Consider the following 17,733-nt stretch of genomic DNA (forward strand, 5'->3'; position numbering starts at 1 on the left):
GCTGGCGTCCAGCATCTTGGGCCACCACAGTCCCCCACCCCTCACCCTGCCAGCCGCTGGTGCCCTGCTTTCCAGCCACACAGACCTTCCCGCTCCCCCCTCCCCGGGCCACCAACGGTGCTAGGTTTTTCACACCTTCTGAAAACCTCATTTACCTGCCAAGAACCTATTTCACACTGTTCCTTCTGCCTGAAAAGACCTGCTCCCTTCCTCTGCTGGGCGAGAAACAAACCCTAGTCATGGAATTGTGAGCTTCACAGTGCTTTCCAAGTCTAGTTCAAATGTCCGGGGGATGGCAGCCTGTCCCCCCTCCCCCCCATCAGAGGTGGTCATGTTCATCTCTGCATTGTCCTGTCCTGGGGCTCACGTCTACAAGGTGGGATTTTATGGTGGTTACAAGCCTGGCCTTTGGAGGCTGCCTATTGTTCAAATCCAGCAGTGAGACTCTGGACAAATGACTTAACCTGTCTGGGCCTCGCTTTCCTCATCTGTAAAATGGGCATAGTAATGGCACCTCACTCATATTTCTGAGGATTAAATGGGCCAGTGCACATGAGGCGCAGTGAATGGCTCCTGCCACGCTAAGAGCTATAGACGCGTGTGCTCTCGTCACTTCCGCACGTATGTATCTGTCTCCCTCACAAGCCCTGGCGGGTGTCTCACTCCTGTCTGCCGACCCAGCACCCACTGTGGAGGCTGACACACAGTAGGTGCCCAACAGATGTTTCATAAGAGAATGAAGGAATCCGTGGTCCTGGGAGAGGTGGCAGGTTAAGTGGATTCAACCTGATCCTAAGTGCGGAAAACAGATGGGGAGCACGTCATGGCTCAGCAGCATGGGGTCCCCAAAAGATGGACTCCAGCAAGGACAAGGATGGGGCCCCCAATTGATCTCCTAAGACAGGCTGCCCCCAAGGTAGACCACAAAACCCAACTTCCCCTCCACATGGATCTCACACACATCTGCTCTTCTTCCCAAATCTTTCCATGTTCATTCATTTAACGGATCTACATTATCAGCAGTGTGCGTGGAATTGAGTGAGGTGCTAGGGACAGAGCAATGAAGAGCAGCATGGCTGGTCTGTGTCCCCACGTTACATGCAGCCTAGTAGGGGAAACTGGGAGGAATCGAGTAAATGGCTATTACTAAATATGCCAGAGTCTTTGACGTGCCCTGAGGATACAGATCTACAGCGCAGGGTTGACTTGGAGAAGCAGCCATAGGGCCCTTGTCAAGGTGGCGACATTTTAGGACTGGAAAAGGGACGATGGTGTCACTAGCTGAAGGGTCTCCAAAGCCAGACACCTCAGTGCCAGCCTTGATTCATTTCTCCATCACTCCCCTCATCCCGTCTCTTTCTAGAGGAGAGAATTCGAGGTGGGGCAGCTAGACAGTAGGCTCTGGCTGGGCCCGCGGGCCCTCCGGAGAGGCCGTCAGCACCTCGGACAGCAGATGCGGGGGCCTGGGGGTGGGGCAGGGGGTGTGGCGTTCATCTGTCTCTCCCGTGCCAGACCGGGCTGGGCTGCTGTGGGGTCAGAAACACCAATACCAGCCACTTGCCCACCATCATCAATTCCTTTACCAGCTTCAGAGCGCCTTGGACAAGTTACATCCCCTGTAAGTGCCCCCATTTCCCCTTCGACACATTTGCGGGGGCACTAGCAGACTTGGCTTTCAAGGGCCCTTCCAACTCAGCGAATCCATTCCGGAACAGAGGATGTGACTGCATGCAGTTCAGCAGAGCTGAGATTTGAACCCCTGGGATCTTGGTGCCCTGGGGGTGGTTCATGACAGTCATTTCCCACTGATCTATGGAGAAGTGAGGACGGAAGAGATAGGACATTAAATGTGTTCATGTTCATTTGGGCCAAATACTCTGCTAAGCCTTTAGCAGAGTATTCCTTTGGAAGCAGTTGCTTCCAAAGGAATTTAAAACACAGCACTTGCTATCAACCCTCCGAGTGGCACCTTGGACAGATCTCTTCCCACCCTTGGGCCGTGGCTCCCCATCTTTGAAGAGAGGTGGTTGAATCCAACCCCCTCCCATACAGGCATTTTGCTATTTCTACATCGATCTGAAGTCGGATAACGAAGGACTGACTTCTAGCAGGGGGCCTGCCGGGCCTGCCAAGCCCTTTGTAACTCACATCCATTGCAGGTTCAGAGAGGACAAGGTACTTGTCAACAGTCACACAGCTTAAAAAAAAAAGACTGACACAGCTTGTAAGCAGTGGAGCCTGGATTTGAATCTTTGACTGCAAGACTGCAATTACAGTTTTCCCCCCTAAGCCCGTATCCACAAGAGGAGAGACTGAGCAAGGAGCACCTCATAATGTACAGGATCTCAGAATAGGAAGGGCAAGCAAAGCTCATTCTCCAGGCTTAGGAATTACTCTGTCCTCCTCCCACATGATTTCTTCATTTGTTATAAAGGGTCAGCTCAGGACTTGCTGTGTGCGTGGCCAGGTGAGGGGGGCCAAGGCTCCGGGGTGAAAGCAGACCCAGTCCCTGCCTGCACTGGGTCCCCAACACAAAGTGATAAGCCCAGGGAGAGAGAGATCAGCAACGTGTCGTGGGGTCACGGGGGGGAGCGAAGCCTGTGCCTGTGAAGTTGTGGGATGCTTCTCAGAGGGAGTATTTGAAAGACAAGTGGGGGATTCGGTAACCAGGAAACAGCAGGGAAGGGCATCGGGCCGAGGGACCAGAATGTGTAAAGCCATGGCACAGAGTCATGGAACAAGGATGCAGGTTGGGAAGTAGAGGTCAGAACTGGCCAGCCCAGAGATGCTACTTGGTCCACAGATGGTTGTGAATGTTTTAAAAGCCTTAGTTGTCAGTATTGAAAATCTAGGAGATTTTATTTTGAAATTCTGATTTTCAGTTTCTCTGAGCTTTTTGGAAGATCTGAGCCCACATTCTCCATGGCAACAATTGGCCAGAGCTGAAGAATGGCTGATTTGCCCACTTATGTCATTTGGTTAGGCCTCGTAGACATTTTGAGGTGGTATTCTCCAATCTACAGCATCAGGTGCTTCCCCCGTCCCCTGCCGCCACCCCCAGCTAGTGACTAGCCCAAAAGTAAAGATACTGGAAGATGGGAAGTGCGCAGGGGTTGTGGTGGCCTGGGGGGCACTCCTCAGGTGGGAAGACGGAGCTCCCTACTCTCCACTGTAAATGGCTCTGGGCCCCAAGCCCCTCCCGGGAGGCCGAAGACAAAAGGAGGGTCCCAGTTCCTCAGTGACAAATCCACTTCTGGATCCAGGGAACAAGCAGCCTGATTTTAACTCAAGGAAGGATGGGGATCATGGCCTTTCCTTTTCCGTCAAAATGCACGATCCCTTTCTGTTCCAGCAGACTCTCCGGGGTTCGCCCTGTTGGCAATGGTGAGAGCAGCTACCTTCACTTTTAAATATTCATTTAGAAAAAACAATCAAACCTTTCTGCACGTCAAATATTTGCTTCTAGATTTTTTTTTTTTTTAAAAATCCAAACACCTATATCTTGGCAGCATTCACTTCCAAAGAATGCAACTATTTCAGTTGCTGAGGCCAAAACAGACATTTTTCCTGAGGCCAAATGGTTCCAGAATGTTTGCCAAATATTTCCCACCCTTTTAAAAATACAGTAAAATTAGCAAAGCACTAACATTAAAGAATATTAAAACCAGAAAAAACATCAAAGCACAAAACCCCACAACCACCCCCTAAACTGGCACAACCGTCCTCCCCTTTGCCCGTGGCCTTCCAGCCCTTGCCATGAGGGAGACTGTCCCAACAGTCAGAGCTGCTTTGGGGGTGGAGGAAGGGTAATGAGCTGTCTGTCTGTAGAGGTATGCAAGCAAGAGCTTGGCTTCAGCAGGAATTCCCAGCTCAGTGGGGCTTGCTACAAAGAGCCTGTCTGACCCTAAAGGATGGCAAGAATGAGCCTCCATTAGAGCTCAGAGTAGAAAAACCAACGAATGTCTTTAATGAGGAAATTCAGTCCAGCTGCTTATCCTTGCTGAGTGTCCGTTCCCTCATCTGTAAAATGGGTGCTAGCTACTTCCCAGGCTTGTGAGGCTAGAATCAAGTAGGGTATAGACCGTGAACGCTCAGTGGCTGTTGGTTTTCTCTCTGGCCCCCCAGCCCACCCACCACGCCAGTCTCTCCCTCGGTTTTCCTCTCTGCTTCCACCTCCACTGAGCCATCATGGAGCATCTGCCGAGGGTCAAGCCATCATTCTCCTTGGCTCATGGTCTGATGGGGCCCACGCTAGGGAGTGCCACTGGGAGGGGCAGCTCCAGGATGAGGGAAACAGCCAAGGGCCTCAGAGAGACGTGGGGGGGCTTCCTGTAGGAGGGGAGACGTGAGCTGGGCCTTGAGGGTGTGATTCACAGTAGGTACAAGGACATGTTAGCAGATCGCAGCGTGGGGATGGACATGGTTCCCGCATGTCAGAGACGTTAAGGAGGCATTTGAGCGAAGGCAGGGAGCGGGCTTCCGAGAACCCAGGGAGAGAGGAGTGAGCTTGTTGGTTGGGGACCAGCTCCCTGCCTTCTGCTCGCCCAGGCCCCTGGGAGCAGTGGGCACTGGTGGACGTGGTGCAGTCTCTGCCACCTGCCTGGGGCCAGGGCGCTGCTCAGAGTCACTTTGGGCACCCATGCACGGATGCTCAGTCCCTGGGGTCACGTAGGGACTGGGGCCCGGAGTTGTGTACGCTTGTTCTCCTTCTACCCTCCCCCAGCTCCTTGAACATGTGGAGACGCAGTGCGGCTCAGGGAAGCCTGGTGGGGCGGTGGGTAGGGTTACGGGCTGGCTGGGCAGGGTGGCTGGGGAGATGGGTGGGCAGGGGAGGGAGGGGGGCAGGACGCTGGAGGGTCGTGGATGGGTGTGCGGTGGTTAGTTGGTGGATGTGGCAGCAGGTTGGGAAGTGGGCAAGTGGGCGGGTGAGGTAGAGGGTGGGTGAGTGGAAGGCTAGGAGGATGTTCCCAGTTGCAGGCCGATGTGGCTGTGGGAAGTTGGGCTGCTGGGGGTGTTAACGGGGCGGGAGGAGGATGGCTGGTGTGTTGACAGGTGGGAGGTGCATGAGTGGGTTCGGGGCTGTGGGTGGGAAGAGTGTGTCTGAGTGGGGGGGTGGGCACCTTGGCCAGTGGGAGGTGGATGGCAGTGGGTATTGGCGGGTGTATGTCGAGGTGGGTGGGTGATGGGGGCATGGATGGTGAGCTGGTGAGTGAGGCGGCAGGTAGAGAGCTGGACGTGGGTTGGCCGAGACGGGTGGGCGATGGACGCGTGGCTGGAGGAGGGCAGCCTTGCGTACTGACCACCCCGTCTCTTGGCAGGACACCATCCGCACATGGGGGACTCCTGGCCCCGGGGCTCTGCACGGGAGGTGCCAGACATGACCCGCCAGTGTTGGGTGCTGGGGCACTGGGTGTGACCGAGACCCAGCGTGGCCCCCGGACCTCAGGCCGCCCGCCAGAAGACTGCTCCGGTGCCCCCGGGAAGCTGGCCTGTGTGCTGGGAACTCAGCCAGCCTGCGCGGGAGACACAGGCCTGCCCTCCCCGCTGCCGCCTGGGGCTCAGGGCCCTGGATGTGGAGCCGGGGTGGCCTGCCCGAGTGCACAGGGCTGCGCATGGCGACTCTGGGACAGCAACCCCTGACTCTTGCCACCGTCCCACGCAGCACCCTGTCCGGTGCAGCTGGGATGCCACGGAAAGCCGGCCGGGAAGTTCAGGGCGTGTCCGGCGGCGCGGAGCCCTGCACGAGGCAGGGAGCGGGTGGGGCTTCCCGGCGTTGGCACCACGGGGTGGGGGGCACCCAGCAGGCACCAGCAGGGGCACAATAAACGCTTGTTGAACCTGTTTTCTTGCTATGTGTGGAGGCCAGTTGCTCTCTGGGCTGTGGCTGCCCCCCAGGGCCCCACCCTGTCGGGTCCTCAAGGAGCCTGAAGGTGGGACAGCCTGAGGGTGCTGGGGTCAGGGCCAGACACTGAGGTGCCGGAAGGAAGGAGGGAGTCCAGAGTGGAAGCTGGGTCTGGGGGGTCGGGGTCAGGGCGGAGCCAGGCTGGCAGGCTGCCTTGGATTCCAGAGGGTGGGCAAGGTAGGGATGGGACAGGCAGGTGGGAAATTTGGGAGACAGGCCCTCAAGCCCAGGCCCTAAGCTGTCCTGACCCCATGGGGACCCTTGACCCTGTGTCTAGAGCTACCTTTACATCAAGTCCTGGGGCTTAGGTGCCTGGGGAAACATCCCTATTATAAGGATGAGGGAACTTAGGGTCACAGAGATGAAGTAACTTGCCCAAGATCACAGAGCTAGTGAATGGCAGAGATGGGGTCAGAACCAGGACTTTAAGAAGCCTCATCCCTTTCCAGAAGGATTCCTAGAGCTTTCCCCCAAGTAGAGAATGTTTCTTCATCCTTCCATAAGTCCATCCATCATCCGTCCATTATTCATCCTCCATCATCTGTCCATCAATCCTCCATCATCCTCACATCCATCCTCCATCATCCACACATCCATCCTCCATCATCTGTCCATCATCTCTCCATCCATCCATCCATCCATCTATCCATCCAACCATCCATCCATCCATCATCCATCCATCCATCCATCCATTCATCCGTCCGTCCATCTATCCATCCATCCTCCATCCATCATCCATCATCCATCCATCCATCATCCACCCATCCATCATCTATCATCCATCCATCCTCCGCTTACCAGATGTCATCCTTCCCTGTATCAGACGTCCGTCCATCTTCCTTCCGCGTATGACCCATCCTAATTATTTAACTATCCATGTATCCATCTATCTGGTGATACAGTTCACTGCGCCCCTACTATGTGCCAAGCGCTGCGGTAGGCACTTGAGATAGGATATTGAGCCATCCAGATGGGTGTCTGTCCTCACAGATGGGCGTGACAGAGAACGAGACAGATGGTTGTTGTACAGTGTGTGGTGTGTTTGGCGCCCGGCTCTGGGGCCGGGCAACCTGGGTTTAGATTCCAACACCTCCCCCTGAGACCTTAGGCAAGTGACCTAACCTCTCTGTGCCTCCTCTCCATGGGCCATGGGGACAAGAGGACAGCTACCTCTTACAGCTGTCCTGAGGGCTAACTGAGCTACGGCATGTGAGGCATTTAGAAAAGGGCCTGGCACAGAGTGAGTGCTTTGTTGGTGTTTGCTCTTATCTTGATGGGGAAAGTCAGGGGCTGTGGGATCCCAAAGGCAGCACCTGCTGGGGGAGGGAGGAGGAGGCGGTGGTCAGGAGGGCTCCTTTGGGAAAAAGATATTTAAGCCAAGACATGAAGGTTGTCTAGATGTCAGGCAAGAGGAGAGAGAGGAAGAAAGTCGGAACATTACAGGAACCTTACAACAGCCTAGACAGCAGGTGTGGAGAGAGGGGAGGGTCACAGGGGGTGAGAAATCTGGCTGCAGAGGAGGTCGGGGGAGCCAGGCCAGAGGGACGTGAAGCCTCCCTAGGAAGCTTGGACTTACCCACAGTCCACAGCCCCGCTGTGCATTCTAGGAGGATCTCTGCTGCCATATCCCTCCCATGCTCGGAGGGAGAGAAGACAGTGGTCTGGTTCACAAAGTGGCCCCAGGGATGGGACAACGAGGGCAGAGTCAGGAGCCAGTCACGAGGGAAAATCAACAGAGGGATGCGGAGGGAAAGTCGGCAAAGGCTCTCAGGTTCCGGGCTTGGGTCAGGGGCGGGTCCAGATGGCTTGAGTCTCGGTGCCAGGGGCACCCACGTGGAGGTGTGTGCTCACTCATTCACGCGTGCATTCATTCATCAAGAGAGTCATTAATCCATTTTCCATTCAGTCAGTAAATATTGTGCACCTACTGTATGCGGCGGGAGATGGGCCTGGGTGGGGGATTGGGGTCCACTGACAAAGATCTCGAAAGTCAGGACAAAGAGTTTGGGCTTTGGGTCCTTGGCAGGATGTGGGGCTGGGCTCCCAGGGCCCCGGGCATCTTGGGGCTCCTTCTCCTCAGCTGGGGTCCTTCTGTAGTTGGCGGCTGGACCACCAAAACCCAGGACATGATTTTAATCGACACATGGGCACAATTTTAATCTATTTTAATAGTTGTGTTTTATGTAAATGTGTATTAGGAAAAAATGTATAATGGGCACATTAGTGTCATGATTTCACCAATGCTGTTGCTTAGGACGAAACCAAAATAGGCATTTAAGTAAAAAGACAAAGAGCTGGCTTGAAGAAAAATATTCAATAAATAATCGTGCAAGTGGTATGTGATTATGGTATGCGGACGGCTCAGGCAAAGGCCTTTCTTAGCCCTGCATAAGTCCATCCATCAGTCCCCCCGTCCCTCTGGGCACCTGTCGGGCAGAGGGTGAGCCCCCGCTCTCCATCTCGTGGAGCCGACAGCAAGAAGGCTGCTCGTGAGGTGAAAGGAAGCATCGCCAGGCAGGCCCAGGCGTGGTCCCAGTGGCTCCCTACTGAGCGTTACTGGCAGGGGGGTCTTGATGCCGGGGGGCAAATGCATCTGGGAGGAGGGAAGACCACCCGGGCTGAAGGCAGGAGGTGCTTGGGTGTGCACGTAGAGGTCTGCCCCGGGTACCTGCACCCAGCATCCCTGTGTCCACGTTCCCTGGGCTCCTGTACACAGACCAACCCCAACAAGCCTGAGTTAGCGCTTGGTGCTAAGTGTGTGTGCGCCCACTGGCCCTGAGCCCACGCTCCCAGGGCGTGAGCTGGTCTTGGACACGCACTGGCCTGCACGCGCTCGGTGGCCCGCAGTGGGGCCTCTGCCCTCTTGTTGGCTCACACCACGCCCTCTCCCCGGGTGCAGGGGGCCGTGGGGGCCCGAGCTAAGGGCTAATGCGCAGGCCCAGGCCTCAGGAAGCGGCGGCGCTGACCTTGCTCCTTGGCTGGCGGATGTGATGGGCGGTCATCCCTGCCACCCTCACCGAAGCCAAACTCTCCCAGCCACACACTTATCTCCCTCAGGTAATGGAAACGTCAACTTGATTCATGGGCATCCGTTTGCTGCAGCCAGGCCTGACTTGTCCTGTTGGGGAGGCTCATCCCTCGGGAGGAAGTGAGGACAGAGGAAAGCATCAGCGGCCGTGGAGTTAGTTCAAATCCTGAGACCAAATCACAGACCTCCAGTGGGCCCCATTCGTCCCCGAACCGCTCATGGAGGCTCTCCTGTGTGCCAGGCACAACGGGGCACCCGAGCCGCCACGGTGAGTCGGGAGGACACGGAATTTGTATTCCAGTGAGGAGACTGACTACTCAAATCATTCGAACAACAAAAATATCACTTCGAAGCGTGAGAAGTGCTATGTAAGCGAACAAGGGAAGGCCTGGTTTACACTGGAGCGGTGAGGGTGGGCCTCTCAGGAAGGGCCACGCAGCAGGGACTGAAGGAAGCGGCAAGGGAGTCTGGGTATAAGCCACAGCATGTGCAAAGGCCCTGGGGTTGAGAGGAATGTTGTGTGTGGCACTGTGACAGGACACCATGCTTGGTGCTCAAGGTGAGGGCATGAAGTCTGCTGCTGAGCAGTTGGTCTTCAGGGGTCGGAGCTGGTGGGGCCTGGGGGTGATGGCCAGGAGTGCGGCCTTCGCCTGGAAGGTTCCACAGGGAACCACTGGCAGGAGGATTTTTAGAGGAGGACACAGCAAATTCCTCCAGGTTGTATGGGGGGAAGGCCTGGGAGATGGGGTGCAAGGCAGAGTCAGGGTGACGAGAGAGGGGGCTGCAGCAGGTTCTGGCAGGACTTAGAGGCTTAGGCTGCGGGGGCACCAGGAATGAGCTAAGTCGCCCCAGTGCGGCTTGGGGATGGGTGAGGGAACGAGGCACACCGGGGCTCGACTAGCTGTTCTCTGAGGCTCCTGTCTGGGCTTTGATGCTGTGCAGACGGGGACACCTTGGGCCACTCGGGGCCACGGCAGGAATCAGGAAAAGTGTCATCTGAGCGGATGAAGTGCGTGACCTCAAACCATAGGAACCGCGGTCTGGGGCACACGGCTTGGGGGGTGCTGGAGTTTAGCGCCACTCACCCCTTCTCCGGGGCTGTGGCCAGTGAACAGATCGCACCACCGCCCGGGTGGACAGCCCTGCCACGGGACTGAGGACAAACTCAGCCCAGCCGGGGACCATCAGTCATGAGGGAAAACCAGTCTCCTCTGTGTGGGGATTTACTGCGTGCACAGACCGGAAATCCCGGTGCGGGACCTCTGCTCTGTCCCCGGCACAGCCCAGCCCGCGACACCCTGGTAATTGCTTTGGGGGCCACATTTCATCCTGGGCTGACACCGGCCGAGCCTCTGCCTTACGGGGAAGCTGGTGGCCGGGCCGCTGCCAGGACGGGCCGGGATGCAGGGGTTAGGGGGCGCCCTGGGACAAGCGGGCAGGGGGCTTCCGTGTGGGAGAAGTTCCACCGCATGAAGCCGGGCTGGCGAGCCCCTGCCCTAACCGCCCCCCTCCGTCCCCTCCGGTCTGATCCCCCGGGAACGGCCAGGGTGAGTGTGGGCGGCCTGGGGGTGCAGGCTGGGCTGGCGAGCGAGGCGAGCAGCCTGCAGGGGCTGAGACCCCACCTCTGCTCTGAGGCCGGTGCCCTCGTGGCCCAACTGGAGGAGGCCGGGGGGTCGTCCCGAGGGTCAGGAGGGGCTGGTGGAAGGCGGGGCTGGGGTGCTCCGGGGAGGAGCCCGCGGTTGGGAGCTGGGCAGCCTTGGAGCCCAGCTTAGCCCCGAGGACACTGCACACCTGGGGCCCGATCGGTCGCCAGGGGCTCGCCAGCCCCCCCCCCCCGCCCCCGCCGCTGGGCCCCACAGCACTGGCAGTCATGCTCGCCCCCGTGCATGCTCCAACGCTGGCGGGCCGTGCAGGTGACGCGGGTGAGGGACGCAGGTGGGGCCCGGGACAGAGGGGCCGTGGGGGCCCCGGCAGCCATGAGTAAAGGGGACCAGAGCTGCCTGTTCTTGCGGGGAAGCGGGGGGCTGTCCGGACCCACGCAGCCAGCCAGATCGGAGTGGGCTCTGCTGTCCCACTCGCCGGCCGGGGGAGACCGGGAGCCTCCGGTGGGGACTCGAGGCGGCGGGGCAGGGGAGGGGTGTGAGGACATGGCGGCAAACAGGCCCGGGGCGGGGGCAGCCGCCCCCGTCAGAGTGTAGAGACCGCCGTGGCAGGCTCCGGGGGAGCCCGGGGGGCCTTCTGCGGTCGTGGCGTCCGAGCAGGACTGTCTGGGGACCGACGAACAAACGCGCAGAGGCAGGTCCTTCCCACTGGCCACACAGAGGAGGCGGGTCCCCCGGGGGCCAGAGGCCAGAGGCCGGCTCTTCCTCGGCCCTCTCGTCAGCTGTGGCTGGGAGCGGAACCCCACGCGGGGTGCCAGCCAGCCCCCCGACCCCACAGCCCAGTGCCGATGCGTGGGGTGGGAAGCAGGACGCCCAGGGCAAGGCGTCTGTCCTCCCACCGCGGCTGAGCGTGGGGACTGCCACCTTCAGCATGCAAAGGTCACCAGACCGACCCCTGCCTTTGTGCCCTAGGCGGTCTGAGGGCCCAGGATCGATCCCCTCCCTCCTCTGACTTCCCAGGGAGGAACCAGCTCTGGGCGTTCTGGCCACAGGCTGGGGACTGCAGCCTTCAGGGGGACCAGGCAGGGAGGGGGCGCTGGGGTTCATGCCGAGGCGGGGTGGGACCCGGGGTGAAGCGGGGGGCCTACGCGGGACTGGTAACCGGTTTGGCTCGGTTGGTGCTTGCTTGGTTAAGCTAGAACCAACATTTACAAGTGCGATTTCACATTAAAAATAGATAAAACACCTGGATTTCTGGCTTCTCTTAAAATCCCTGAAGGTCTGGCATCTCTGGACCACTGTCGCTGAGTTATAGCTGTCCCCCAGAAGGGGCGTGCGCTGCGCTGCTGACCAGGTCCCCCCGGGCCGGCTTTGCCCCCGGACGTCAGACCAGGCCCAGAAGCTGGGATGCCCTGCCCGGCCTCCCGCCCCACAGAAGGAGCACTGAATGGCCTCGCCCGCCCTCCAGCGTCTCCAAGGCTGGCCCAGAGATGCTACCGCGGAGGGAGGTCGGGGAGGCTCTCCAATATCAGGGGGCCAGAGCAACTCTCCCCTCGGCCTGGGACAGAGGGAGGTGGGGTTTCCAAGGGGCCGTCCTGCGTAGCCCCAGGGTAATTGCTGGCACCTGAGCTGTACCCCAGAACCAGCCCCCCGCCAAGTGAACCCTCTTCCCACTCAAGGGCTGCTTCATCCAGACACCAATGCTCACCTCTGAAGGAAGCTGGGGAGTGGGGAACCACAGGAGACAGACCAAGAATCGGGCATCTGGGGGCTTGGCTTCTAGGATCCACATTAAGCCTAAGGGAAACCCCCAGGATTTCACCCCGCCTCAGCTCTCCCGTGGTTATCCTGGGATTTGTGCGCTAATGGCTTCCGAAGCTGTGTGTTTTGGGCAAGTTACTCAACCTCTCTGTGCCTCAATTCTCTCATCTGTGAAGGGAGGATCGTAATAGTGCTGACCCCAGAGGGTTGTAATGTGGATTCAATGAGGTGGTTCCGGACACAAAATAACCACCATATATGTATGGGCTTCTATCCTCTGCCCACGATCATGCCCCCATTTGCAGGTGGGGAAAGGGAAGCTCAGAGAGGGGACTCACCCCGCGTCATTCCGCCAGCCTCCAGCAAACTCTGACTCCGTTCTGGGAGGCAGCATGGGCCCCCTCTGCCTGACCCCAAATCCAGCACGTCTGACCATATTCTTAATAACATCTTTTATTGATTTTGCAAGAGAAAAAAAATAGACATTTATTTTACAGTTAATGCCCGTACAGCTTTTTTCCCCTCCTAAATTACATGGCGCATACAATTCTTAGCAACAGCAGTGGAGGTTCTGGGAGCGAGCGTGCGTGGTGGTCTGACCTGTGCCCCAGCCTCGCGTGGGGACAGAGAGCTGGGCCGTATTCAACGTGGCGGTGGCACCAGCTTTGGTCCCTAAGGGCTGGCTCGATCAGCCCCCAGCCCCCCCGGGCCTCAGCTCTCCTGGGAGCCCAGAGGCCTCGGAGGCGCTTGCCACATCTGGGAGGTGAGCCTGGAAGCCGGGGCCCTGGAAGCTACAGCGATGATGGATCTTCTCTGGGAGAAACAATTCCTTATCTTCACATCGGCCCCACGCTCCAAATGAAAAGCGCATTTGCATAGCTGCCCGGCCGAAGCTGCAAAGCTCATAAAGTATTTGCTGGGGCTCTCGGTTGCACAGGAACCTACTTGGAGTACAGCACTGCGGCGGGGCCGGGCTGGGCGCCAGGAAAACAACGGATTGATATTTGGAACGAGAAATTACCCACCACTGGGAAACCAATTAGGTCCCTGATCCGAGCTTGTTACGTCGATGGAAATAGATACGTTCTGAGCTTCACTCGGCTGGGGGTGCAAGGCACATTTCCAACTCGAGCAGCCAAACTGACGGCCCCTTGGAAACCCCACCTCCCTCTGTCCCAGGCCGAGGGGAGAATTGCTCTGGCCCCCTGGTATTGGAGAGCCTCCCCGACCTCCCTCCGCGGTAGCATCTCGAGGGGAAGCTGCTCGAAGCGGGGGGGCTGGGCAACGAGCACCTCGCTGCCTCCCTGCAAGGGCACCTGTGCGCAGAGGAGGGAGGAGCAAGCAGGAGGAGCCCGCGCTCAGACCAGAGGGAGGGCCGCCCGCCTCCAGGCAAAGTTCAAGTGGAAGGGGAGGTGGGGTTGTGGCCTGGTCCTCGGCCTGCCCTGCTTCCAGAGGGCATCTGGACGGGCCCTGCTGGCCGTCTGGGGTGTGAAGCTGCCCACCGCCATCCTAGGAGGGCCTGGCAGCAGGGAGGGTGGGCGCGGCTCCCTTCCTTTCCTCCCCGAGACACCCACATCCCCGAGTGCGTCCGGGGCTGGAGCAGCCCTGGCTAGACATTGGGGGACCAGGGAACAACGCCACCCTCTCAGCCGGCTCCACCAGCCCCCAGATGAGGCAGGGGTGTGGCAGGGAGGGGGGTTGTTGGCACCTCCTCTCGGGCCTCCCCCGGCGCCCCCTCATGTGGGGGGGTTTGGTGGCTGAGCCCTGGGCAGCCATGCTCTGCAGGGAGGGGAGGGCCCCCCCCCGCCACCTCACTGTCCTGGCGGGTTTGTGTGCACAGGCGTGGGTCCCAGGAGGGCGCCCCGGAGCCCAGCGGCAGAGGGAGGCCAGGCCACACGCGTCCCCTCTCGCTCCCCTCTTCCAGCCTGCAGAGTCCAGGTTGCCAAGGCTGAGGACCGGGGGCGGGTGACACGGGCGCCGCTGGCTGGAGGACCAGGCCCCCCTCCTCTGCGGTCAGCACCGCCACCGTCGCGCGGTCTCCTTCTCGCTTATGCACGTTTTGGGGCGTAAGGCTGTCAAGGGAGAGGCCAGAGAGGAGGGCGTTACCCAGCCTCAGTCCCTGAGGGCCACCCCACACCCGCGGTTGGTGGGGGGGATGTGTAAACTGTCCGGGTCCCCGGCCTAGGCCACCGCCCGCAGCTCCCCTGCAGCCCCCAAGTTCGGCACCCGGGCACGCTGACCTGCCCCCCTGCAGCAGGCTCTGCCACGCTGTTCCCTCTGCCCGGCCAACTCCCCGTAGGTCTCAGGGTGCAGCTCAAACACCACCTCCTCTGGGAAGCCCTCGCCCTGGGCATCCTCCACTGGTCTCCCACAGCACAGGGCAACCCCTTCCGTCTGCACCCAAGCCGGGCCCCCAGGAAGCCACACCAAGCTGCAGGTGACTGCGGGAAGGGGGCCGCACGCTGCTCCCGGGGTTCTGCCCCCGCAGCCCCTCCTCAGCCCCCCGCAGGCTCTCGGGACTGAGAAGGGGCTCCGAGGGGCAGGCAGGCGTGGGCGTGAGTGTGGGACCCCCCTGCCAGCTTGTCTACGCAGCCTGGAGTCCCGCGGGTGACCTCTGGGCAGAGCAGCCAAACTGACCTGGGTCAACCGCGCTCTGCTTCCTTTTCGAGTTGGTGATGATTTGGTTTTCATTCATCATCTGGACGTCCTGATCCTCCACCTGATTGCTGGGGGGAGGCAGAAGACGGCGGGTTGGACTCCTGCCATCTGTCCCCAAAGGGGCCGGCGGGGGAGGCGGCGGGCCGGGCGTACCTGATGGTGGTGTGTCGCTCCTGGCGGCAGATGTCCGTGTCCTCGGTGAAGAGGATGGTGTGGTAGGGCACCGTGGGCTCACACGTGGGCAGGATGCCCCCCACCAGGTGGCCCACCATGGCCAGGATCCCGTTGTACACAAGCAAGTCATCCACCAGGAGCTGGCAGACACAGAGGGGCTGCACCGTGGGGCCGAGGCTCCCCCCTCCTTCCCCCCTGCGGCCTCGGTCAAAGCGAGTTACTGCTCGGAGCCCCGCGGGCTAGCCCAGCCTGCGTTAGGTCTCAGGCCCTCGTGACCATTGGGGAAGGCACCTCCTCTCCCTGCCCCAGAGTCTCCTCCCCGAGGCAAGAACTCCCTAGACCAACATGATTGGAAAAGAAAAGATGAAAGAAAAGCCACTTTCTGGTTTTCAGGGGGAGGATTCAAATCACTGGGGGCAGGTTTTGGATTCACGGTGGGATGGCGAATTTCCCTGCCTCGGAGGACCAGGCATTTGTGTGTAAGGTGGCAAGAGAGAGAAGTAAATCAAACTGCGACAAACGATAATTGTCGGCAGCCTAATTACCAACGAGCATAATTATCTCGAAAAACCCAGCTGATAAGTAAGTACTCACGCCAAACTCTTTCACCCCTCGATGGGGCGTTTTTGCGTAATTCCACAGTTTGATCATTGACACGGTGGTGGGCAGATCGAAAATCACATAAACCCGGTTCACCTGTCAGAGATGAGAACCCATGAAAACAGGCATGTTTGGAAACAGGCGCCGGGTGGGGCGGGGGGTGCGGGCGGGGGCGAGCCCGGTGGGCGCTGGAGGCGGCGCCTGGGCGGCTGGGGGGCCGTGGCGCGTGGGGTCCCCGCTGCCTTCCAACTCCCGGCAGCCTATCTTGAGTCCGGTCACGTGCGGCTGCATTTGCAACAAACCGCTGACTGGCTCTGGGAGGGCCTGTTTTCTGGGGCCTGGCGTGGCCCTCATTTAAATACCCGCAGAGAACCGGGTGCACCCTTCCCTCTCCCCGGGGTCCGGCCAGACACCCAGCGCAGGGGCTTCCCCGGGCCGAAGCGGTAGGCCCCGGCTGCAGAGTCAAGGAGCACTGTCCCCCCACCCCGGGCGGGCAGCACGGCCTTGACCCCAATCTGTCCTTTCTCCGGTCCTAAATGAGAAGCATAGCAGACAGGCCCCGAAGGCGCTGCTGGGTAATTTCCAGCCCATGTCTTTGAACCTCCGCAGGGGGAGCAGGGAGGGGGTTGTCCAGATCAGTGGTAGAATCAGCCAGTAAGGTCAGACCTGGCGGCTTCCCACCCACCCTGCCGCCCCAACAAAGACTCTCCCATATTAGGGGGCCCCTTGCAAGACAGAACAGAGCAATGAGCATTCATTGTGGGCCCCAGGCCCCGGGTCTCAGCCCCTGGCCATCCCCCAAAGGCCTCGCAGGATGTCGGGGTTTGGAGGGGTGGGGGTGCTGCAGGGGGAGGGCCAGCCTTCCGGCTGTACCGTGGAAATGGTAAAGGTCCTCAAGCTCAGCCGCCCACGGGGCTCAGGCAGATACAAATGTTTGAGTCCGGCTGGGAGAGTAACAGCTACAAAAACTGCCTCACACCAAAAGTCACTGAAAGATGAACACCTGCTGGCCAAGCTCAAGATGGCAGCGGACAGGTGGCGCCCTGGTCTCAGGGCTCAGAGACCTCGGGGGTTTCTCCTTTGCAGGGGTGGGGCTGGCGCTCAGGGGAGCTGATGGACACTCGGGGCTCGGGCCGGGGGGGACACTGAGGAAAACCTCCCACACAGAGCTGCTGATGCTGCTCCTTTCTGTGTTTTGAGAGGAAAATAGACCTCCCTGTCCTCCTGCCCAGTCACGTGGAGGGAGAGGGGACACTTCAGCGGTCACACGCATGCCCTAGTGCTGCTGCACTCCTCTACCCAGGCGTCTGGCTGGCGCGGGGCTAGAACCACCTGTCTCCACCTGGCCTGTCTCCTCTCTCTCTCGACCAACATCGGCCAGGCCTGGGGGGGCGAAGGCCCACCCCAGGTCCCCAAGTGACAAGGAGGACCAGCAGGAGGGTCTGAGATCTGCGAAACTGAGTCAGTTGAGAGCTGACAGGCGGATCTGGGGTCAGAGGGAAGGCCGGGTTGGGGTCCAGTGCCTGGTGACCTCGAGGTCTGGGAGGAGGCAAGGGGATGTGGCCAGGGGACCGGGCTGCCCGCGGGGACCGACGGACGCCTGCAGCACTGGGGCTCCGGAGTCCCGTGTGGGACCTTCTCTCTCCAGGGCGCCTTGCAATAACCACCCCAAGTGCAAAGGGAAAGAACCACGCCCCCCAAAAAGTGCCCATCGGAGGTGTCAGTGAAGACCTGTGCCTTCCTGACGGCCCGCGGGCATTTTGACTCGTTGGCGATTCACTTGGCCTGGAAGAAAGATGTGTCACCGAGACCAAGGACACAAAGTCCCCCCGCGAACCCACCAGGCCGGGCAGGATGGGGGCCAGCCACATGTGCCTGCCGTCGCTGGTGTCATTCACTTGGTCGATGAGCTTGTCGGGGGTCCGGACGTCCCCGCACACGCCCTCCAGGGAGTTCACGCTGTCGGGGAAGGCGGCGATATCTGGGGAGTCTCTAAGCTGCCATAACCC

At 59.5% G+C, this 17,733-nt stretch overlaps 2 protein-coding genes across 10 annotated transcripts in view; one reads left to right on the forward strand and one right to left on the reverse strand.

Annotated features, from left to right (window-relative positions):
• The window catches only part of LAT (linker for activation of T cells), a 419,561-nt gene extending 412,104 nt beyond the window's left edge, over window positions 1-7,457 (forward strand). For both annotated transcript variants that reach the window (XM_081819800.1, XM_081819802.1), the window contains one exon: window positions 7,448-7,457. The gene's annotated coding sequence lies outside the window, so the exon portion shown is untranslated. The remainder of the gene's footprint in view (window positions 1-7,447) is intronic.
• Window positions 7,458-12,727: 5,270 nt separating this feature from the next.
• KATNIP (katanin interacting protein) overlaps window positions 12,728-17,733 on the reverse strand; it is a 183,871-nt gene continuing 178,865 nt past the window's right edge. For 5 of the 8 annotated variants that reach the window (XM_081819792.1, XM_081819790.1, XM_081819794.1 and 2 more), the window contains 5 exons: window positions 17,566-17,705; window positions 15,719-15,820; window positions 15,104-15,264; window positions 14,930-15,018; window positions 12,728-14,364 (listed from right to left, as the gene is read on the reverse strand). In XM_081819792.1, coding sequence (XP_081675918.1) covers window positions 14,306-14,364; window positions 14,930-15,018; window positions 15,104-15,264; window positions 15,719-15,820; window positions 17,566-17,705 — 551 coding nt within the window. In that variant the 3' untranslated portion in view covers window positions 12,728-14,305. Of the gene's footprint in view, window positions 14,365-14,929; window positions 15,019-15,103; window positions 15,312-15,718; window positions 15,821-17,565; window positions 17,706-17,733 lie in introns of all 8 variants that reach the window. The other 3 variants (XR_014145280.1, XR_014145281.1, XM_081819791.1) reach the window with 3 other exon arrangements.

This window comes from Leptonychotes weddellii, chromosome 5 (assembly GCF_054177405.1).
Source record: "Leptonychotes weddellii isolate Sample4059 chromosome 5, ASM5417740v2, whole genome shotgun sequence".
NCBI classification, from domain to species: domain Eukaryota; kingdom Metazoa; phylum Chordata; class Mammalia; order Carnivora; family Phocidae; genus Leptonychotes; species Leptonychotes weddellii.